This window comes from Pelmatolapia mariae, linkage group LG3_W (genome assembly GCF_036321145.2).
Source record: "Pelmatolapia mariae isolate MD_Pm_ZW linkage group LG3_W, Pm_UMD_F_2, whole genome shotgun sequence".
Lineage (NCBI taxonomy): Eukaryota > Metazoa > Chordata > Actinopteri > Cichliformes > Cichlidae > Pelmatolapia > Pelmatolapia mariae.
This window is the reverse complement of record NC_086229.1, coordinates 7,986,874-8,011,956: the sequence shown is the minus strand read 5'-3', so window position 1 is coordinate 8,011,956 and position 25,083 is coordinate 7,986,874. Positions and strand designations below refer to the sequence as shown.

The following is a 25,083-nucleotide window of genomic DNA, read 5'->3' as shown; positions in this document are numbered from 1 at the left end:
GCCTCATGTCCTAACTTTGCTTTGTTCAAGAAATATGGCGATTTTAAAATGCCTCCTGTTACAGAATTTCAGCTCTGAATTTCAAAACCTCCCTATACACTTTATATGGGGAGTAACCATACCATGTGTCACTTCGAGGCAAATTGCGAAAAAACGGTAAATGTCACAATAAAGACAGTAACATTGTCTGAAAGCCAGCAAAAATACCTACGTTTTGATGTATAATTTGTGGGGGTTGAGTGGAAATTGAGCGAGTAGCAAGAAGTTGTTCGGACATGAAGAGAAAATTCAGAACAGACCAGCACTCACTCTGAGTTAATTGCATAGCAACCATAGCAACGCATGTATTTTCTGAAAAATCACAATTTTGCAACTGAAAACTTAAAGAGGTATAAAATGAAAACCGTAGAAGATCTGAAAAAGCTGAATCACACAGGAATAGCCCAATAATCTGAGAACATTTTAAAGTTTGAATGGAGTTTCTAGGTGAAAGTATGAGGAAGCAGTTAAGTTTCAAAACCAAGCAAGTTTTAGCAGAATTGTGGAAGTTTTCCATTCATTTCAATGGGACAAATTAAAGGAAAAAAGTGTAATATTTTAAAAACTATAATAGTAATAAACACCAAAAGTCATAGCAGTCGTTAGCAGAAAGAGCAGAACAGTTTAGAGTTTGAACGGAGAAAATCGGCTGAAAACTGAGGGAGTAGTTAAGTGCCGAAAAACGTACGGAAGCAACTTTAAGAATACTAGAAAATTTGCATTTCCTGCGAAAATGCTGTGTGGATGCCTTAACGCTGAAGCTGTCTGCTGAAAAGCTGAAAAAGCTGAAAAGTTGCAAAAAGTTGTATGGTGGTGAAAAAAAAAGAAAATTCACCCTGAGTAGGATTCGAACCTGGTCCTACCAGACTCAGAGCAGCTACTCATCTCACTGACCCAAACTCATTTACACAAAGAAGAGGTGGACAGACTGACAATTCTGCTGAAATGAGCAGAAGCTGCTGAGAATTGTGCTGATAAGAGGTGAAAAGGCTGAAAATTTTGCAGAAAAGAGGTGAATCAGCAGAATTTCTGCAGAAAAGAGGCAAAGAAGCAGAAAATTGCGCTAAAAAGAGGTGAATCAGCAGAGTTTCTGCTGAAAAGAGTTTTTTTTCTGAAAACAGCCAAAAAACCTGGAATTTGTGCTGAAAAGGGGTGAAAAAAATGAAAACTTTGCTGAAAAAGGGTGAAGAAGCTAAAGTATACCAAATCAAAGTATTTGTGCAAAAACATAGTATTTCTGCCATATTGTGGCATTTGTGCAACAAAAGTTACTACATTACAACATGAATACGGATTAAAGATGAAAGAAACTGGCAACAAATTCCTCCACTACAAACCAGTCTGATACCACTGTGCAGTGCTCACGTTTACTAAGGCACTACCCAAAAGGCACCACAAGAGGGCACTCCAACACAAGAGATGACCTATGTACACTGATGCACTTAGTAACAGTCAACCTCCTACTTTGCCACTACGTAATACAGCGGAAATACAGTAGCAGAAATACAATGTTTTTGCAGAAGCACTGTAATTTCACTCAAATACTATGAAATAGCAGTAATACTATGATTTGGCAGAAATACTATGACTTAGAAGTAATACTGTAACAAAAGGGATTCCTCAAAATACTATGAAATTGCAGTAATTCTATGATTTGGCAGAAATACTGTACTTCATACAAATACAATGCTTTGGTAAAAATACTATATTTTGATTTGAACTCTATGATTTGAAAAAGATGAAAGCATTGAAAAAGGTGAAAAGGCTGAAAATTTTGCAGAAAAGAGATGAATCAGCAGAATTTCTGCAGAAAAGAGGCAAAGAAGCAGAACGTTGCGCTGAAAAGAGGTGAATGAGCAGAATTTCTGCTGAAAAGAGGCAGAATTTCTGCTGAAAAGAGGCAGAAGGTTCTGTATGTAGAAAAAGAAACACGATGAACCATGTGTGAAATAAATAAAGAAATGAAATGAAAGAACAACCTGATTCTGCTCAAATTCACCAATGAGAGCTACTGCCTCTGTCTGCTTCATTAGGCTGGGTACTTGTATGTATTTCGGTCCATATTAGAAAAGCTGCTAAAATTATAAAACTTTGCAGAATTGTAATAAATGATCAATATAAATGACAGGTCTGTGATAGTGTATAAATTTGTAGTGAAAAAAAATATGTTGAAGCAAGGTGGGATTGAACCCAGGACCTTTGAGCTGCAGAGCCGTGTCATTACTGATTGCGCCACCTGGCAAGGGGGCGGGCGGCTGAAAAACAAATAGATCAGCAATCAGAAATAGATCGCGATGAGAGGCGAAAAGCGCCGTTTTTTGGAGTTACAAAACGTCGTGTAACTCAAAAACTAGGAGGGCTAGCAGCATATTTCTTGTACTGGGTGAATCAGCGGACTTTGGTGTACTTTGACTGCGATTTTCATAGCTCTTTATACCTCCGTCGCGGAGATATGACGAGAGAAGAAACGGCTTCATTTTTGGATTTTGAAAACTGAGAGGAGGGCAGATTTCCACCCCTCAAACAAACGTAATTCATTGCTCAACGGTAAGATGATTGTAAAACCTGATTCCACTGTGAGTGTCAGCAGTGTCTGAAGATATATTGGCACAAGCCTCATGTCCTAACTTTGCTTTGTTCAAGAGATATGGCGATTTTAAAATGCCTCCTGTTACAGAATTTCAGCTCTGAATTTCAAAACCTCCCGATAGTCTTTGAATGGGGAGTAACCTGACAATGTGTCACCTCGAGGTGAATTGCGAAAGAACGGTAAATCTCACAATAAAGACAGTAACATTGTCTGAAAACCAGCAAAAATACCTACGTTTTGATGTATAATTTGTGGGGGTTGAGTGAAAATTAAGCGAGTAGCAAGAAGTTGTTCGGACATGAAGAGAAAATTCAGAACAGACCAGCACTCACTCTGAGTTAATTGCATAGCAACCATAGCAACGCATGTATTTTCTGAAAACTCACAATTTTGCAACTGAAAACTTAAAGAGGTATAAAATTAAAACGGTAGAAGATCTGAAAAAGCTGAATCACACAGGAATAGCCCAATAATCTGAGAACATTTTAAAGTTTGAATGGAGTTTCTAGGTGAAAGTATGAGGAAGCAGTTAAGTTTCAAAACCAAGCAAGTTTTAGCAGAATTGTGGAAGTTTTCCATTCATTTCAATGGGACAAATTAAAGGAAAAAAGTGTAATATTTTAAAAAGTATAATAGTAATAAACACCAAAAGTCATAGCTGGAATTAGCAGAAAGAGCAGAACAGTTTAGAGTTTGAACTGAGAAAATCGGCTGAAAACTGAGGGAGTAGTTAAGTGCCGAAAAACGCGAGCAACTTGAAAAAGAATAAAGTTTAAAGAGAAACAGGAACTCACTAGAAAATTTGCATTTCCTGCGAAAATGCTGTGTGGATGCCTTAACGCTGAAGCTGTCTGCTGAAAAGCTGAAAAAGATGAAAAGTTGCAAAAAGTTGTATGGTGGTGAAAAACAAAAATTTCACCCTGAGTAGGATTCGAACCTGGCCCTGCCAGACTCAGAGCAGCTACTCATCTCACTGACCCAAACTCATTTACACAAAGAAGAGGTGGACAGACTGACAGTTCTGCTGAAATGAGCAGAAGCTGCTGAGAATTGTGCTGATAAGAGGTGAAAAGGCTGTAAATTTTGCAGAAAAGAGGTGAATCAGCAGAATTTCTGCAGAAAAGAGGCAAAGAAGCAGAAAGTTGTGCTAAAAAGAGGTGAATCAGCAGAGTTTCTGCTGAAAAGAGTTTTTTTTCTGAAAACAGCCAAAAAACCTGGAATTTGTGCTGAAAAGGGGTGAAAAAAATGAAAACTTTGCTGAAAAAGGGTGAAGAAGCTAAAGTATACCAAATCAAAGTATTTGTGCCAAAACATAGTATTTCTGCCATATTGTGGTAGTTGTGCAACAAAAGTTACTACATTACAACATGAATACGGATTAAAGATGAAAGAAACTGGCAACAAATTCCTCCACTACAAACCAGTCTGATACCACTGTGCAGTGTTCACGTTTACTAAGGCACTACCCAAAAGGCACCACAAGAGGGCACTCCAACACAAGAGATGACCTATGTACACTGATGCACTTAGTAACAGTCAGCCTCCTACTTTGCCACTACGTAATACAGCGGAAATACAGTAGCAGAAATACAATGTTTTTGCAGAAACACTGTAATTTCACTCAAATAATATGAAATAGCAGTAATACTATGATTTGGCAGAAATACTATGTTTCAGTACAAATACTATGACAAAGCAGAAATACTATGACTTAGAAGTAATACTATAACAAAAGGGATTCCTCAAAATACTATGAAATTGCAGTAATTCTATGATTTGGCAGAAATACTGTACTTCGTACAAATACAATGCTTTGGTAAAAATACTATATTTTGATTTGAACTCTATGATTTAAAAAAGATGAAAGCATTGAAAAAGGTGAAAAGGCTGAAAATTTTGCAGAAAAGAGATGAATCAGCAGAATTTCTGCAGAAAAGACGCAAAGAAGCAGAACGTTGCACTGAAAGAGGTGAATGAGCAGAATTTCTGCTGAAAAGACTCAAAGAAGCAGAACGTTGCACTGAAAGAGGTGAATGAGCAGAATTTCTGCTGAAAAGAGGCAGAATTTCTGCTGAAAAGAGGCAGAAGGTTCTGTATGTAGAAAAAGAAACACAATGAACCATGTGTGAAATAAATAAAGAAATGAAATGAAAGAACAACCTGATTCTGCTCAAATTCACCAATCAGAGCTACTGCCTCTGTCTGCTTCATTAGACTGGGTACTTGTATGTATTTCGGTCCATATTAGAAAAGCTGCTAAAATTATAAAACTTTGCAGAATTGTAATAAATGATCAATATAAATTACAGGTCTGTGATAGTGTTTAAATTTGTAATGAAAAAATAATGTTGAAGCAAGGGGGGATTGAACCCACGACCTTTGAGGTGCAGAGCCGTGTCATTACTGATTGCGCCACCTGGCAAGGGGGCGGGCAGCTGAAAGACAGACATTTGGGCAGTCAGAAAATAGATCGCGGTGAGCGGCGAAAAGCGCCGTTTTTTGGAGTTACAAAACGTCGTGTAACTCAAAAACTAGGAGGGCTAGCAGAATAATTCTTGTACTGGGTGAATCAGCGGACTTTGGTGTATTTTGACTGCGATTTTCATAGCTCTTTGTACCTCCGTCGCGGAGATATGACGAGAGAAGAAACGGCTTCATTTTCAGAGTGTGAGAACTGAGAGGAGGACAGATTTCCACCCCTCAAACAAACGTAATTTATGGCTCAACGGTAAGACGAATGTAAAAACTGCTTCCACTGTGAGTGTCAGGAGTGTCTGAAGATATATTGGCACAAGCCTCATGTCCTAACTTTGTTTTGTTCATTAGATGTGACGATTTGAAAATGCCTCCTGTTACAGAATTTCAGCTCTGAATTTCAAAACCTCCCCATAGAGTTTGAATGGGACGTAACCAGCCCATGTGTCACTTCGAGGCGAATTGCCCTCGTGGTTTAAAGGCAGCTACTCATCTCACTGAACCAAAGTCATTCTCTCAAGAAAGAGGTGGAGAGACGGACAATTTTGCTGAAATGAGCAGAAGCTGCTGAGAATTGTGCTGATAAGAGGAGAAAAGGCTGAAAACTTTACAGAAAAGAAGTGAATCAGCAGAATTTCTGCTGAAAAGAGGTAAAGAAGCAAAAACTTGCGCTGAAAAGAGACGAATCAGCAGAATTTCTGCTCAAAAGAGGTTTTTCCTGAAAAAAGCTGATATTTGTGCTGATAAGAGGTGAAAAGGCTGAAAATCTTGCAGCAGAGGTGAATAAGCAGAATTTGGGCTGAAAAGAGGTGAAAATTCTGCTGAAAAGAGTTCAATCAGCAGAATTTCTGCTGAAAAGAGTTCTGCAGAAGTCTTTTCAGAATTCTGCTGAAAAGATGTTTTTGAATCAGCAGAATTTCTGCAGAAAAGAGGCAAAGAAGCAGAACGTTGCGCTGAAAAGAGGTGAATGAGCAGAATTTCTGCTGAGAAGAGGCAGAATTTCTGCTGAAAAGAGGCAGAAGGTTCTGTATGTAGAAAAAGAAACACGATGAACCATGTGTGAAATAAATAAAGAAATGAAACGAAAGAACAACCTGATTCTGCTCAAATTCACCAATCAGAGCTACTGCCTCTGTCTGCTTGATTAGGCTGTGTACTTGTATGTATTTCGGTCTATATTAGAAAAGCTGCTAAAATTATAAAACTTTGCAGAATTGTAATAGATGATCAATATAAATGACAGGTCTGTGATAGTGTATAAATTTGTAGTGAAAAAACAAATTTTGACCAAGGTGGGATTGAACCGACGACCCTTGAGCTGAAGAGCCGTGTCATTACTGATTGCGCCACCTGGGAAGGGAGCAGGCGGCTGAAAAACAAAGACATGAGCAGTCAGAAAATAGATCGCGGTGAGCGGCGAAAAGCGCCGTTTTTGGGAGTTACAAAATGTCGTGTAACTCAAAAACTAGGAGGGCTAGCAGCATAATTCTTTGGTGTATTTTGACTGCGATTTTCATAGCTCTTTGTACCTCCGTCGCGGAGATATGACGAGAGAAGAAACGGCTTCATTTTCAGAGTGTGAGAACTGAGAGGAGGACAGATTTCCACCCCTCAAACAAACGTATTTTATGGCTCAACGGTAAGATGAATGAAAAAACTGCTTCCACTGTGAGTGTCAGCAGTGTCTGAAGATATATTGGCACAAGCCTCATGTCCTAACTTTGCTTTGTTAAGGAGATATGGCGATTTAAAAATGCCTCCCGTTACAGAATTTCAGCTGTGAATTTCAAAACCTCCCTATTGACTTTGAATGGGAGGTAACCAGAACATGTGTCACTTCGAGGCAAATTGCGAAGAAACGGTAAATCTCACAACAAAGATAGTAACATTGTCTGAAAGCCAGCAAAAATACCTACGTTTTGATGTATAATTTGTGGGGGTTGAGTGTAAATTGAGCGAGTAGCAAGAAGTTGTTCGGACATGAAGCGAAAATTCAGAACAGACCAGCACTCACTCTGAGTTAATTGCATAGCAACCATAGCAACACATGTATTTTCTGAAAAATCACAATTTTGGAACTGAAAACTTAAAGAGGTATAAAATTAAAACGGTAGAAGATCTGGAAAAGCTGAATCACACAGGAATAGCCCAATAATCTGAGAACATTTTAAAGTTTGAATGGAGTTTCTAGGTGAAAGTATGAGGAAGCAGTTAAGTTTCAAAGACAAGCAAGTTTTAGCAGAATTGTGGAAGTTTCCCATTCATTTCAATGGGACAAATTAAAGGAAAAAAGTGTAATATTTTAAAAAGTATAACAGTAATAAACACCAAAAGATATAGCCGGAATTAGCAGAAATAGCAGAACAGTTTAGAGTTTGAACGGAGAAAATCGGCTGAAAACTGAGGGAGTAGTTCAGTGCCGAAAAACGGGGCAGCAACTTGAAGAATAAAGTTTAAAACAGGAAAACAATAGTGTGGAAGCCCTTTAGGGCATCCACACAATAAAGAAGAAAGAGAAACAGGAAAACAATAGTGTGGATGCCTTAAAGCATCCACACAATAAAGAGAAACAGGAAAACAATTGTGTGGAAGCCCTTTAGGGCATCCACACAATAAAGAATAAAGAGAAACAGGAACTCAATAGTGTGGAAGCCCTTTAGGGCATCCACACAATAAAGAATAAAGAGAAACAGGAACTCAATAGTGTGGAAGCCCTTTAGGGCATCCACACAATAAAGAGAAACAGGAACTCAATAGTGTGGAAGCCCTTTTAGGGCATCCACACAATAAGTAGTTTTGTTTGTGTCACTGCCCCTGGCCTTGGAGGAAGTGGGCTGGCCTTCCTGTTTAAAATTCCAAGCGTGCCAGGACTCACAGACCATTGGCTGCCTGGGGATGAAGTGACTGACTGTGTTCACCTGTGGATACAAAATGCTGAGGATCCTTCAGAGGGATACTATGTTTTGAACTGGACATGCAGGTTGTCCCTCTCTCCTTGGTCTTTGACCCCCACTTGCCTAACTCAGGTTAAGCGTGGGAGTTCTGCCTGAGTGGCTAGTTTTCATTTGTACTTGAACATGTGAGAGCTGCTTTGTGTTGTTTAATTTCGCTAGTGATTCACTGTAGGCTACACTAACGGTTTTCAGTTCTGTGTGTTTGTAATAAACCCTTTTCTTATATTGACCTCCCTGTGATGGGCTTGTTTATGTTACCTACCATGACCCCTAGCCGAGCCGGGTCATAAAAGTTTGGAAATGTTCAGGGCTCATCTGCATCATTGTTTCACAGAACAGCATTATCAAGATGTGGCGATCATCATATTAGCCAGCAGGTGTCACTGTGGACATGGTTTTAGATTGTTTTGGTAGCCTTGCTACAATTCTGGCACAAAGGCTTTGAATGTTTTAGTGTTCCACAAAGCCTCGCTTTGCTCATCACTATGGATCTGGACACATCGCTACATATAGAAAACATTTAAATGCAGAACCTACGGTGATCTGACCAAATCTGGGCCCTGCAGAGGTTGCACTGCAGGGTTTTTATATTTTAGGTTCTTTACCTTAAAATACAAAGCAGGCAACTGCTCTTGTCATTTGGTGCTGTATAAATAAAAATTAGTTGCTCGGATAGCATATTGACATGTCCGGATATTGTTTATTATTATTATTATCATTATCATTATTATCATTATTATTGTAGGAGCCATAATTAAATGTATTGAATTTTAATGATCACTGGGTTTTCATTCGTTTGGTTGCTATGGTGATGTGTAACGGGAGTCACATGGGTGCTAGCGGTGACATTAAGGGGGCGTTGTCAGTCTGTCATTCACTGGTTTGATTTTGACAGAGAGGAGGGCTGGGTAGCCGTAGTTTTTGTTGACCGCTGCACAATGAGTTTCCCCTTCTTACATTAGAGCCTGTGATGTTTTAAGAGTCTGAATCAGGAGCCAATCACATTACTCTGTAAACTCTCAAAGCACTTTAATAAACAAGCAAGCAATTCCACCTCTCGCATTATTGTGTACAGTTGACAGCGCGTCAGGCAAATAGGTAGGCTCAATCCCCAGCCTCTAGCGACTGTGGAAGTCGGTACAATTACTATCATTATCATTATCATCATCATCATAGTTAGACCAGTGGTTTGAAGCCATGTGGAGAAGCAAACAGAAAATAAAGATCTTAGAATGGAAACAAATTCTATTGCTTTCTAATACTTGCTGGCTCGTGCCTTAAATGACTCTTAAATGATCCTGAAGTCAGATAAAACTGTGTAAATGAGGACTGAGTGTTCACTCTGGTTAACTATCATGGCTGACTAGAACAATTGAATGAACTGAAATATCTTGAATTCAGCTTTCCCTTTCTCTGCTGATATCAGTGGACACTAAATAAATCCCTAAAATCTGCAAAAGTCCACACAAACTAAACATCTCCTTTTGAACTCAGAAGGAAAATAATCTCTGCAGTCTGTAGGGTGGCACTGTAAGGACTATGGGTTTATAGTTCCCTTATGAGGAGTGGTTTGCTCACCGTGTTTTGGTACACAATGTGGTAGGTGGAGCTGATGGATTGCATCCTCTGAACTCTCGAAGTTGAACAGCGGCCCTGCAGCCATCTTACTGGCTTGTTGAAGGAGTCCTTCATCCCATTGGACAGTTCTGTACAGAAGCTCTGCCCCCTGACTCATATCAAACATGAGTCCAGTCAAAGTACACTGGAACACACCTGGACCAGGACACCTGAAACTGAAACATTAAAGAGACGAATGACTATGTTAAAACCTGAAAAAAGTATATTCCTTAATGTGAACCATCTAGTGACAATCTCAAGGCCCGTCTGACTGAGCCCTCTGATTTTGCACCTGGAGTCACTCCCTCAGTTTCAAGGTTAAAGCTGTGGTCTCATATTTTGAAGCCAATATAATAACCCACCAACAGTGGAGATCCAGCTTTTTTTTTCTTTTTTTTAAGATACAATTAAAATAAATACACTCAAAAAGGTGCTGTGGAAAAGAGTAGAATTCTTGGCACAGAGTTTAATACACTGAATCATATGAACAGCAACAGCCCAGAGTTTTACATAGCAAAGTAAAACCCCGGGCTGTAAAGCCTTAAGCACAGACAGCAGAGCTACACAGAGAAGGACAGAAAGAGAAGTTTCCCAGTGGTTCCTCTGGCCCTTCCTTATAGAGCAGGTAACCCCACCTCCTGTTGCTAGGGAACTTTCCACTTGTCCTGCAGCCAAAAGCAGCAGGTACATGTTCAAGTCCTGGCCAAGGACCATCAGTGGCATCTCCTGCTTCCAACATCTCATTATTCCAGTATCTGATGACCAGTATCTATTGATGGCTTAGATCTCAGTCCTACCATTCAGCTGTCTGTACCTGTCTTACTTTCTGGAGGTATTTGGCTGTGGCTGACTGTGCTGCATCTTTGTCATAGTTTGTATTAGCCTGTGGTACACTTAAATACTTGTAGCTGCCCTGTAAATCTCTATTCTTCAGTCTGGATCACCTCACCTGCCTTTGCATCAATTTGGCCACACGTATAAAGTCTGAATGAAAACCTGATCAATAAATCAGATCAAAAAACTGGTTAGCCTCCCACACTTTAACACAAAGCATGAGAGGCCACATCTAACAGTGAATAAACTTTCTAATAAATCCTTAACTACAACAGAAGAAAAGTGTGACGACAGAGGGGGGAAGATGTAGTTCAACACATGGACACAAGCAGAGGTCTGATGAGCTTCAGATGTAACACAAACATATACATGCAGATTTAAATATTTTTACCTGTAGAAGATGTGTGCAGATTCACTGTAGACTTCAGGTGTGAAACTTGACTGAAAACAGCAACATTAGAGGTTTTAGGACAAATACCTGAACATTATTTGGAGAAGAAACTTAGGTTATGCAGGTTGTTAATCACCTGTACAATAAGTAGCAAGAATGGTAAACAACTGTCCTAAAATTATATTTTACTATGAATGAGAACAAAACATGAATGCACTCTGATAACACAAAGCTTTCATGTACAGTGATGAATGAGTTCATGTGCTGACAGTTTGTTGTACAAGGGTTAAGAAAAAGTACCAATGCTTGTTAAATCTGTGCTTGAGAGTCTTCAAATATCTGAAAGCTCACCTTGATCATCTCTGTGTTGTCCTCCGACAAACTAGGCTGTGTGTCTGGTTTTACACCAGAAACACCTAATGAGAAGATTGGCAACAGATGACACGAAGAAGTTGGCATTTTAAACAGCTAAGATCAATTTGCAGAAAAACTATTTTAAGCAACAGGATGTTTGAGTGCTTTCCTCCATATGATGTGTGGTCATAGTTCTGGGGATTGGTCCAAATAAATAATGTGATTCAAATTCTGATTCACTCCCCTTCAAGGTTTTCATGGATGTGCATATGAGGGGTGTATATTTTAGTGTTTCGGAGCTTTCCCCCTTGATTTCCTGTTTCAGAGCCAATTTTAAGAGGATTTGTTAGTCTGCTATAACCTGAAAACCCTCTCTGAAACTGGGCACCTCACAAAAAACCAAAAAACAATCATGGTAGATAAATAGAAGTATAGAAGTGTGTGATAGGGTGGAATGTCAACTCACAGGTGTGATTATATGTTTTGTTTTTTTTTTTTCTTTTACCAAGCTTCCACTACAATGTAATAATACATTTGACAGTAATGCATTATCACTGTTTAGACCAGGTCCATTTTAAGATCAGATTTTGTTCTTGATTGACGGATGGGAGGACAGTTTGAGTACTTACAGGAAGTTTTAATCATCTTGAACTCATCAACCCTGCAGGAACAAAAAGCAGTATTTTCAAAGTAAATATTTAAGTCTATTCTGACTAAAGGGAACATTAATTGAGTCTGTGTCTGCAGATCCAGTTTATAGGTTAGTCTGCTACCTTGTACATCGCACAAAAACCTTTCTATGTTAAAAGATGTTAAAGAACTGAACTTGAATCTTAAGTAAATTATCACATCATTTGTTACTTCATGTTCAGTTTTTTTTTGGATTTAATAAGTTGGCTACCGGGATGAAGGACTTTCAGCCTCACTCATCATCTGTGTTCTTCTGGCATCCTGAAGCAAACAGGAAAAATATTAGCAAGAAATTCAGCACAGCTGATGTGTTTCTATGACAGAAAGAGATACTCAACTGGATACAGGGACACTGAGGAACCAGACCAGACCATAAACCCAGGATAAAGAGTTTGAGTGAATGTGGTATTGAAGGTGTGGAGGTGGATCAGAGTGTCAGAGGAGACTCTGTAGAAGGACAGAGTGCCAGCAGGACAGTCCACATACACTGCTGCTCTGTTAGAGGCAGAGGAGGAGGAGGAGGAGGAGATGGATGTTAGTCTCTTATTGTGCGTGACACAACGAGGACCATCATCAGAGCAGTACAGACTCCAGGACTGATCATTGTGTCCAAACACACAGTCATTACTCCCTCCTTTCCTTCTGATTCTTCTGTAACTCACTGATATATAAACCCATCCTCTCCACTCGACCTCCCAGTAACAGCGACCAGTCAGACCATTGCTACACAGCAGCTGTTCACAAACATCAAATCTGTCTGGATGATCAGGATATGACTGAACCTCCTTCACATGTGTCACCTTCCTGTTGTTGTCAGACAGTTGGAGCTTTGTGTTCACTGTGTTTGTGTCGATTGTGAGTTGACAGGAATCTGATGGAGAGAACAAATACAATCCAACTGCAGTTATTGATCCATCATCTGTTCATTGATTGACACTTTGATGATGACTCCTGACATGATGAAGATGGTTGAATGTGTGCTGTTTTGTTTTCACGAATCCTATTAAAAACACACTTACACTTCCTCAGACCTGGTCTCAACCATCGGACTCCAGCAGGCTCCACCCTGAAAGGAGGAGGGGGGTCAGAGCAGCACAGTCAGCATGCACACATGGACATTACATGGCTCTCATACACACACTGTTACACACTGAGGATGGCTCAAAGCTCGGCTCCACTGGGCAAAGAAATCTACATTTATTTATCAGCACATTTAAAAACAGGTTGAGCCAAAGTGCTGCACAGAGTAGAGATAAAATAGGAAACATACACAGTAATTACTATAAAGACTCGTCAGAATTGAAAGCTTCAGAGTACAAATGTGTTTCCAACCGGGTTTTAAAAATGTCGAGTGTTGGTGAAGACCTGATGTGAAGGGCGACTGTTCCAGAGTTTGGCTGCAGCGATCCATAAAGCTCAACTCTGTTTTTACGTCTAGTTCTGGTCAGAAGCTACTTGTCTGCAGACCTGAGGGCTCTGCTTGGATTATTAGTGTGAATGCTTGTAAAAGCATTCACAGTATTGTTGTTGTAATCTTTATTAGTGTGAATGCTTGTACAAGCATTCACAGTATTGTTGTTGTAATCTTTATTATTATATATTCCGTACGTTTTTTGGACGCTAACTCCTTCAAAACCGTTCAACTTAGAAAAACCATTCAAACACCATTAGATTCCTCTTCTTTTGGAATGGTGTGCTTCTATTTTTCTCATTTTTAACATTTATATTTTTAATTAGTGTGAATGCTTGTAAAAGCATTCACAGTATTGTTGTTGTAATCTTTATTCTACTTTATTAGTGTGAATGCTTGTAAAAGCATTCACAGTATTGTTCTTCTAATCTTTATTAGTGTGAATGCTTGTAAAAGCATTCACAGTATTGTTCTTCTAATTAGTGTGAATGCTTGAAAAGCATTCACACTTCTAATCTTTATTATTCTATTTTATTATTATAGATTCCGTACGTTTTTTGTAGTCTATCTCCTTCAAAACCGTTCAACTTAGAAAAACCATTCAAACACCGTTAGATTCCTCTTCTTTTGGACATGACTGCTTCTATTTTTCTCATTTATAACATTTATATTTTTAAAATTATTCAACTTTTTTCAACAAAAATTTCCCATGTATTTCAATGGAGAGACCCTTCAAATTCTCATTCAACTCACTCCTCTTTAAACTGTATCTACTTCCACATACGGTGACATAGAGCCACCATTCAAACTTTAAAACGAAGACAACACATTCAACTATTCAACTTGTATTTATCTTTTCAATATCTGTTATACTTTTTCTTCAGTTCCAGTTTAAGTTTCATGATGTTTTTTCAGCCGTTTCAGAGTTTATAATGGGTGTGTATGGGACGGAATGTTGGGGCTAGAGTGAGACAGCTCAACTGCTAGAGTGAGAGGAGCGAAAAAATTAATCTTAAAATATTTTTTAAAACTGCTGCTGTGTCCGCAGCGTTTGCTCTACAGGTATGATTTTACCCTCAAAACGTAGCCATCGCTGTCCTCTTTCATCCAATGTGTTTACTATTGTACTAGGTGTTATGGTTCTTTCATAAATGTCACCCATGCACAGCCTCCTCCCCCAACTCCTCCATAGACTCTAATGTTAAAATGGCTCAGAAGGTTCGTTTGAAAACCAGAAGTACAGGCTGTCTTTACACTGTCACCACATCCATATAATAAACTCCACAAGCATGAAAACTGAGAATTAGGTAGACTGGACATTGCTGTCGCTCACGGTGAAAGAATTTTGTCAATAGGACCTGTACTTTTCATTTGGGAGCGATTTGTTTCGACCTGACTTTTCTGTTCATTTTAAGCAGCAAAAGTGAGGTGCATGTCTGTGCGCGTGTGTATGGAGCCAGTGGGTGCAGTCACTATAGCAACCAGGCTCACACCTGCCTGCTTAACGAGCTCTGTCTCACTGTGCCAAGATTAATCTTAAACACTTCTCTTTCAACTGCTGCTGTGTCCACAGTGTTTGCTCTACAGCCATCATTTTACCCTCAAAACGAAGCCATCATTCTTCTCTTTCCAACACCGTGTCTTTCAAATCTCAGAGATGTAAGCCTTTAAAAGTGTGTGGATCCAAGTGGAGGGATCACATTTTAGTCATTCAGTGATTCAAAGAAAATGAACTTTTAATATTCATTCAGATGTTTTCTGAGTCTAAATTTTATTTTCTCATTTCTTATGTTTTTCTAATTTACAATTAAAATATTTTCAGCTTTTTTCCAACTTCTTCTCTGTGGTTGTCAGCTTTTCCCAGTTCAGCACTTTTGTTTTCAGGTGCAAATTTCTGTATTTTTCATCTCGTTTAACATTTTTAACTTAAAATTCAACAATTAATTCATTTCAGTGCATACATTCAGATTCAAGCATTCACACTGCAGTTTCTTCAGAAAATGCACTTTCTAGTTATTATTAGTGTGAATGCTTGTAAAAGCATTCACAGTGTTGTTCTTCTAATCTTTATTATTCTATTTTCTATATTCCGTACGTTTTTTGTAGTCTATCTCCTTCAAAACCGTTCAACTTAGAAAAACCATTCAAACACCGTTAGATTCCTCTTCTTTTGGACATGACTGCTTCTACTTTTCTCATTTTTAACATTTATATTTTTAATTTTATTCAACTTTTTTCAACAAAGATTTCCCATGTATTTCAATGGGGAGACCCTTCAAATTCTCATTCAACTTACTCATCTTTAAACTGTATCTACTTCCACATACATTGACGTAGAGCCACCATTCAAACTTTAAAACGAAGACAAGATATTCAACTATTCAACTTGTATTTATCTTTTCAATATCTATTATACTTTTTCTTCAGTTCCAGTTTAAGTTTCATGATGTTTTTTCAGCCGTTTCAGAGTTTATAATGGGTGTGTATGGGACGGAATGTTGCCGCTAGAGTGAGACGGCTCAACTGGTAGAGTGGAAGCAGGTCGAAAATTAATCTTAAAATCATTTTTTAAAACTGCTGCTGTGTCTGCAGCGTTTGCTCTACAGGTATGATTTTACCCTCAAAACGTAGCCATCGCTGTCCTCTTTCATCCAATGTGTTTACTATTGTACTAGGTGTTATGGTTCTTTCATAAATGTCACCAAAGCACAGCCTCCTCCCTCCAACTCCTCCATAGACTCTAATGTTAAAATGGCTCAGAAGGTTCGTTTGAAAATCAGAAGAGCATGGTGTTTTTACACTGTCACCACGTCCATATAATAAACTCCACAGGCATGAAAACTGAGAATTAGGTAGACTGGACATTGCTGCCGCTCACGGTGAAAGAATTTCGTCAATAGGACCTGTACTTTTCATTTGGGAGCGATTTGTTTCGACCTGACTTCTGTTCATTTTAAGCAGCAAAAGTGAGGTGCATGTCTGTGTGCGTGTGTATGGAGCCATTGGGTGCAGTCACTATAGCAACCAGGCTCACACCTGCCTGCCTAACGAGCTCTCTCTCTCTCAGTGTGCCAAGATTCATCTTAAACACTTCTCTTTCAACTGCTGCTGTGTCCACAGTGTTTGCTCTACAGCCATCATTTTACCCTCAAAACGAAGCCATCGTTGTTCTCTTTCCAACAGCGTGTCTTTCAAAGCTCATAGATACAAATGTTTTAAACTGTGTGCATCCAAGTGGAGGGATCACATTTTAGTCATTCAGTTATTCAAAGAATATGAACTTTTAATATTCATTCAGATGTTTTCTGAATCTAAATTTTCTTTTCTCATTTCTTAGGTTTTTCTAATTTTAATTTAAAAACTTTTCAGCTATTTTCCAACTTATTCTGTGTGAACGTCAGCTATCATAAGTTCTGCACTTTTGTTTTCAGGCGAAAATCTCTGTATTTTTCATCTCATTCAAAATTTGTAACTTAAATTCAGCAATTAATTCATTTCAGTGCATACATTCAAATTCAAGCATTCACACTGCAGTTTCTTCAGAAAATGCACTTTCTAGTTCTATTTTATTATAGATTCCGTACGTTTTTTGTAGTCTATCTCCTTCAAAACCGTTCAACTTAGAAAAACCATTCAAACACCGTTAGATTCCTCTTCTTTTGGACATGACTGCTTCTATTTTTCTCATTTATAACATTTATATTTTTAATTTTATTCAACTTTTTTCAACAAAAATTTCCCATGTATTTCAATGGGGAGACCCTTCAAATCCTCATTCAACTTACTCATTTTTAAACTGTATCTACTTTAACATACGTTGACATAGAGCCACCATTCAAACTTTAAAACGAAGACAAGACATTCAACTATTCAACTTGTATTTATCTTTTCAATATCTATTGTACTTTATCTTCAGTTCCAGTTTAAGTTTCATGATGTTTTTTCAGCCGTTTCAGAGTTTATAATGGGTGTGTATGGGACGGAATGTTGCAGCTAGAGTGAGACAGCTCAACTGCTAGAGTGAGAGGAGCAAAAAAATTAATCTTAAAATATTTTTTAAAACTGCTGCTGTGTCCACGGCGTTTGCTCTACAGGTATGATTTTACCCTCAAAACGTAGCCATCGCTGTCCTCTTTCATCCAATGTTTTTACTATTGTACTAGGTGTTATGGTTCTTTCATAAATGTCACCAATGCGCAGCCTCCTCCCTCCAACTCCTCCATAGACTCCAATGTTAAATTGGCTCAGAAAGTTTCTTTGAAAATCAGAAGAGCAGGCTGTCTTTACACTGTCACCACGTCCATATAATATACTCCACAGGCATGAAAACTGAGAATTAGGTAGACTGGAGATTGCTGGCGCTCACGGTGAAAGAATTTTGTCAATAGGACCTGTACTTTTCATTTGGGAGCGATTTGTTTCGGGCTGACTTATCTGTTCATTTTAAGCAGCAAAAGTGAGGTGCATGTCTGTGTGTGTGTGTACGGAGCCACGGGGTGCAGTCACTATAGCAACTAGTGGTGCAACGGATCACTTTTGATCCGTAATCCGAACCGATCCCACTCCACGTTTCTTTACGCACGTGATCCGAAAATAAGAAAAAGAAGGAAAAAAAAGTATGTGTGTGGTGCGCGTGGTCAGTCTGTCAAGGGATAGTTATGGCCAGCGCTAGCGGTCCAAGGGGAGGAGCAGAGGAGTTTGCAGTATTTAAGCACCCCTTTGCTGCCCAGTCCGACCGCGCTAAAGCCATTGGGGTGTTTAGCTGCAGACGGGAGGCCATTTTCCGTTGTGCAAAACAAGGGGTTTAAACTATGATGAACGTGCTTGAGCCACGCTATGATATCCCGTTGCGCGTCCACTTTAGTGGCAACATCGTTCCAAGCATGTATGAGCAGGAAAAGTTTAAAGTTATGGCTGAACTGTCCCAGCCATCTTCTGTTGCCCAACTACAAATGGGTGGAGCTCCAAGGACACAGAAAGCTACGTGACCGTGACCGCTCATTATATCACAGCGGAGTGCGATATAATGAGCAGTATGTATTATTGTAGGGTCTACCTTACAATATAAAGCGCATTGAGGCAACTGTTGTTGTGATTTGACGCTTTATAAATAAAATTGAATTGAATTGAGTGGTAGATACAAAGCCCTATATTGTACCATAATTTGTTTTTATATAATTGCGTTAATGAGTCTTGAGTTGAATGTTTTTAGCAGGCAAAAAATATTTCAATAAGTAAATAAGTAAATGTTAAATTTTTTTCTTTTTTGCTGATCCGAAAATTGATCCGATCCGTGACTTAAAACCGTGATCCGTTCCGAACCGTGAGATTTTTGATCCGTTGCATCACTAATAGCAACCAGGCTCACACCTGCCTGCTTAACGAGCTCTGTCTCACTGTGCCAAGATTAATATTAAACACTTCTCTTTCAACTGCTGCTCTGTCCACAGTGTTTGCTCTACAGCCATCATTTTACCCTCAAAATGAAGACATCGATGTTGTCTTTCCAACAGCATGTCTTTCAAAGCTCAGAAATATAAACTTTTTAAACTGTGTGGATCCAAGTGGAGGGATGACATTTCAGTTGTTCAGTGATTCAAAGAATATGAACTTTTAATATTCATTCAGATGTTTTCTGACTCTAAATTTTCTTTTCTCATTACTTAGGTTTTTCTAATTTACATTTAAAACATTTTCAGCTATTTTCCAACTTCTTCTGCGTGAACGTCAGCTTTTCCCAGTTCAGGACTTTTGTTTTCAGGTTAAAAATTCAGTTTTTTTTTCATCTCATTCAACATTTTTAACTTAAATTCAGCAATTAATTCATTTCAGTGCATACATTCAGATTCAAGCATTCACACTGCAGTTTCTTCAGAAAATGCACTTTCTAGTTTGGATTATTATAAAACTAAGAATATATGAGTAAATATTTCTAAGCATAAATGACAATCAACAATATAAACCTTACAGCTGGTTTTAATAACAGAATTTATTTGTTTCACAAATAAGAAAAGCCCTCGTAAATCTTTAGCAAACAGAGTTCTGAACTTTTCCAGTGGGCCAAAGTAAACATTATTCGATAATGCTAATTCTTTTCTTCATCATTTTCCCTTTCAATATGAGTAGCTATTGCTAACACTCTTTCCCTTTACTTAATAACAATGTTAACGGCTAATGCTAACACTCTTTTACCCAGCATTACAACAATCTGAGCTGCTAATGCTAAGAAGGCCGCCATTAGCGCCTACGTCTAATTAAAGGCTGTTGAAAGATTTTATTATGTTTATGTTTAGAAGTACATTTTGTTTAAGGTTTTCTAGATGTGTTTGCTCTTTTTACTAGAGAAGTTACGTTGTGCAAGCTTTGTGTGCTTTCCAGAGCTCTCTGACTTTCACACCCACATCCTGGGAGCATGGGAGAGGTCACACCTTGTCTTATTGTTTATTGCCATTTATGCTTAGAAATGTTTACTCATATATGCTTAGAAGTATATAATCATTTGTAGATTGAAAGAATGTCTCATCCTAGGAGGTCTGTAACAACTCTGTGTAGCATGAAGAGGGGAGTGCGTTCACTCCTCCTCAGAGTGTTCTGGCATAGATCACACGTCTCCTAGGAGAGGCCGTATCTTCTCTTGCTGATATATGGTATAGCAAACACACGTATATCTGTTTGAGTCTAAGAGCCTTTTGTTTAGATGGACCGCTAGACTCCTGGCACCAGCTTTGGGGAGTCTTCACGGGATCATATCTCACTACACACACACACACACACACACACACACACACACACACACACAAGGTATACGTCATATGTTAATGAAACTATGCATATTCATGTAACCACAATAAAAGAGCAGTGTTACGGGAGAACGGAGGAGAGCAACTGAGGTCAAGCGAAGGAACGGCGCCTGTCCAGTTCTCTCCCGTGCACGTTAATTTGTAAAACCTGTCTGAGTGTCATTATTCCAATCTGAGTTGCATTACAGGAAAACTCCTGACATTTTTTGGTCCTCCGAGCCGGATTAACATAACACTTTTGTGTGATCCTACGGGAAAACCTCATCGAGTCCTGACGTCGTGAGAAGCCCGCGCTGAAGTCTGTCGACAGCTCCTGTCTAGGTACAGGATAAAAGACCAGAGACGTGAATTCGGGTTCTGGCCAGCGTTCTTAGAAGTGGTCCACGACGGTGGGAGTCGATGAGGCGGACCTGAGAGACCGGCAGTGAATCAACAAGCAGGTGAATATTGACACTCTGAGACACGTTGCGTAAAACCGTGTAAGCTCGCCCAGAGAGGCTGGTAGCATTTTAAAATAAAGATAGGGCTCGTCTGGGACTGGTAGCTCCCCCGTAGTGGGTAAAGTCAGCGCGCGCATAAAGGTATTTATTGTTTTATTTTTGTGTTGATGGAATAAGTTGATTTTACAGCACAATAAGGAGGCTGAACTATTCCATTAATTTGTTTACTGTTGGTCACCCAAGTACTGGTGAAGAGAGAAAAAGGTCGTGTTTTATCACGTAAAGATGACACCGCTTTCAAGAATAGCTTGAAAGTAGAAGGCCGTGTCAACTACCTCTCTCGATTCTCGTACCAGAGAAGGTGCCGCAGTTGTGTAGTTCTAAAGGATTAAAATGGGTAACGAAGCTTCAAAACTCACTGCTGACGAGCAGTGGTTAGAGAAAAAATGTCCAGGCGCCGGACAAATTAGTGCATGTAGATGGAGAAATCAAGAAAAAAAAAACTAAATGTCCCACATGGGAGGGAAAATGTAGCCCCTCTGCATTGACTAAATTAAAAGAAACCCTCCAAGTAGAAATAAATACTGAAAAGAATCCTAAAAAGAAAACAAAACGTATTCAAGAGTTGCAATGTTTTAAAGCATGGAAAGAGGAATGAAGTGGAATAAACAAAAGGTTAAATTAAAATACAGCCTATCTAATGTATTCAAATTGATAATAGAAGGATAACAACCTGTAAACTGGTATTAACAATGAAATATAGTTGGCAGGACGACCGTGCCTAGAATGGATAGAATGCATGAAACCAGATAACTCACACAAACACATATTAAATGAAATAGAGAGATGCATAAGGTATATTAAGGTTGTGTCATTGTTCAGCCAAGGAAAGTGTGTGAAAAGGAAAATGTCTCCAGCTTGGGAAAGGGTGAGACTGCAGCTCACCCTCAGCCCTTGGTGGACACAAATAAAATATAAATAAAATATTGTAATATACTATTGCTGTTATATAAAAAGATAATAACATTAATAATGAAATAATATTAAATATGAAGAGGCACCTCAGTCAGTTGTGATGTGAGGTGGATAATTGTTAAAAGTAGTCTGCATCAAGCTTAAGGTTTGCTCAAATTCAGTATGATGACATATGAGATGAAGAAAATAAAGAAAATATGTAAACTAATTAAGTGCATAGAGACACTTGACCCGCTTGTAAACCTGTCATCCTAGATGAGATTTTGTTAAGATGAAGAGCAAACCTATACTACCAAGCTAATGAGCAAGATACACACTTTTTATTTTGTATTAATTTTTTTTTGTTTTTCAGAGCAGAAGCTGCATGATATTAAAAGCTCACACATGCAGCAGTCTGTGATCTCAGTTTTTTCCCTCACACTTCTGCTTTGTTTCTGACAGCAGTTCTTTTTCTTTTTGTGTCCCAACTCGTGTGTAAGGCCTTCATGCCATCAGCAACTTGTTTTTGTTTTTGTTTGTTTGTTTTGTTGGTTTGAAAAACAAATTTGTGATCATACTTGTGGATCACAGTGACACGAAATGATTAGGCACATGATTTACTGATGCCTAGTTTTAGAGCTGTGAGCTACGAGCCGTAAGCAATGCAAAGTTTTTCCCAATTTAGAAGTTTGACATATGTAACATGTATGAGATATATGAATTATTTTAAAACGAAATAGAAATTGTCCAAAATGCCTTAAGAAAATATGTAGTGCTGTATCTACAGAGAAAAAAAAAAAAAAGAAGCATTCAGTAACTTGGAAATAGCCTTTCTACTTACATGTAGATGGAAGTGCAGGTTACATGAAAGCTGTTTTAACACAGGCATTTGGAGAAAAACAACGTCTGCTTGCATTTTACTTCTCCAAATTAGACTCTGTTGTGTGCAGGCCGGTGTAGCTGCAGCAGAGGCAGTAAAAAGTCAGCTGACATTGTTTTAGGACACACTTTAATCATCAAAGTGCCCCATGCAGTGACTTCAATTTTAAATCTAAGCCAATTTGTCTTACCTGACACATGTGAGACAACTCTCAAATGTTGGACACTTATTGTCGCTATATGGAAAGTTCAACAAAGAGTTTGGTTAGTCTGGAGAAACAGGAAATATGTGTGCCTGTGGTATGTGTGTAACAGGAACTACATGCCCATAAAAGGAGCTGACTGTGTCAAGGACGCAGACAGACAGAGAGACACACAGACAGTTAGTATGTTTTTTCAGCAGTACATCATTTTGCAAAAATTTGGCAGAATAGAGGTATGATTACTTCTACTGGCAATCCAGTGCAACATGGAAATCTTTTAAAGGCACAGCTAAAAAATGATTTGATGACCTGTAATGGTAATCCAATACTACCAAAATCCCTACACAAAACAGCAGCATTAGTGACACACGGTTCCACTCATGTGTCAACCGGAGGGAGATGGTAGATATAATCTCTAAACATTTCTTTACTCAAAATTTCGAAAATTTCGAAAATTCAGCAAAAGAATTTGTCAGAACATGCATGATTTGCCAAAAACATAATGCACAGGGAAACCTCAGACCAAGAAGAGGTAATTTTCCCACACCACCTCATCCTTTTCATACAATTCACATGGATTTTATTGACCTAAATGGAAGCCAAAGTTCAAAAATACGCTCTAGTGATTATAAACGTGTTCTCAAAATGGCCAGAAATTTATCCTGTGAAAAAGGCAGATGCAATTTCTGTAGCAAAATGCCTATGCAGCCATTTTGTTCCAACATATGGCATCCCCACTCTGATAAGATCAGACAATGGGACACATTTTGTTAATGAAGTAATCAGCAAGGTCTCTGAAGCACTAGGATTCAGTATCAAACACCACTGTGCTTACCACCCTCAAAGTGCCGGACTAGTGGAAAGAATTAACGGCACGATAAAACAGAGACTGAGAAAATGCATGGAAGAAACAGGGAGACCATGGCCTGAGTGTATAGGCCTGGTAAAAATGTGGATGAGACTGACACAAAGTCCTCAGAAACTCACACCTTTTGAAATCATTCACGGTAGACCATTTCCACTCCCAATCACAAGTGAGCCCATAGATAAGTCAATAAGAGAAACTACACTAGCTGAATGGATGACTAAATTGCTTGAAAATAAAGAGATTGTACTAAACAACCAACTGCCGAGTGATATCTCTCCAGTGTCTTGCAGGTTGAAACCAGGTGATTGGATCCTGATCAAAGTACTCCAAAGGAAAAATTGGAGCTCACCAAGGTGGGAAGGTCCTTATCAAGTGCTACTCACCACACCAACTGCCTGCAAAATAGCAGAAAGACCATCCTGGATTCATCAAAGCCACTGCAAAAAAGTGAGTGACAACCTAGACGTCTAGACGCCGACACCCCTAACTCCTGGTGATCTATTGGTGGAGGGAGGGCTGATCGGGTACATCCCGCCCTCTACTTCTCGCCGGTAGTCTACTCATCAGAGGTCACAGGTGTGTCTGGTCATCATGAAGACGCTCGTCCTCCTAGTGGCTAGTGTTGCACTCCTGGTGAGTTTACTGACACTCACCCGAAGGAAAGAAGATGAACAACACCACCTGCAGACAAGATGGACACATGACGACTCACACCTGGACAAGATGACGCAGGACCACAATCATCCCTGGATGAACAACGCGTGGTACAGATATGTATACAACCGCACGACAGAAAAGAACTACTTTGTTTGCTCACACATGCCTGCAACTTCTGTCCATGCAATTATTTATGGGAAGGTTCCGTCACTTGAAACGAGCATGTGCATTCATATGAAAGTCATAAATGGAACTTGTTCACATAGAGACATGTTTATAGTGAGAGCCCTAGCGTTTTCACTGCTGACCTACGACGTGAATAACCTAACAGCTACAAACTGGATGTGTGACGAAGCACACTGGGTGAACGTGTCAAACAAAAGAATAATGACATTTCCAGCTTTCTTGCAGAGTGAAGAACGTCACCCGATATGTTTCGACTTCTCATACGGAAGGACAAAACTTGGTCAAACCAAGAACTGCAGTATAGTCTGGAAGGACAGTGCCGATGCAGCTATGACTTTTAAGTGTGGCACATACTGGGTCCAGGGGACAGCTTGGGTGTGTGGACCAAAAACGTACTACATGCTGCCCCCCAACGCAACAGACGACGGCGTTCAACTGACACCGGTCCAAAACCACACGATCGAATATGGGGCTCCGATGTCCCACAGGAATTCAAGCTTTGGACCACCGGACAAAAGGACCTCCACTCACTTTTTCCATGGGTGGGCACCGGAAAGAACATGTTAAGAATTGAAACTTTGGACTACCGTTTTGGACTGTTCCTGAATGCCTCGTGCAAAATCAACAATCAACAAAATGAAGAGATTGATGCCCTGCGCATAACTGTGATGCAACACCGAGTCGCACTGGACATGATTCTGGCTGAAAAAGGAGGACTCTGTATACTCTTTAACAACACAT

At 39.2% G+C, this 25,083-nt stretch overlaps 1 protein-coding gene across 1 annotated transcript in view; it reads right to left on the bottom strand.

Annotated features, from left to right (window-relative positions):
* The window catches only part of LOC134620328 (uncharacterized), a 229,285-nt gene that overhangs the window by 34,325 nt on the left and 169,877 nt on the right, over positions 1–25,083 (bottom strand). Inside the window, 2 exon segments of the mRNA XM_065470095.1 lie at positions 12,513–12,815; positions 12,964–13,010. Coding sequence (XP_065326167.1) covers positions 12,513–12,815; positions 12,964–13,010 — 350 coding nt within the window.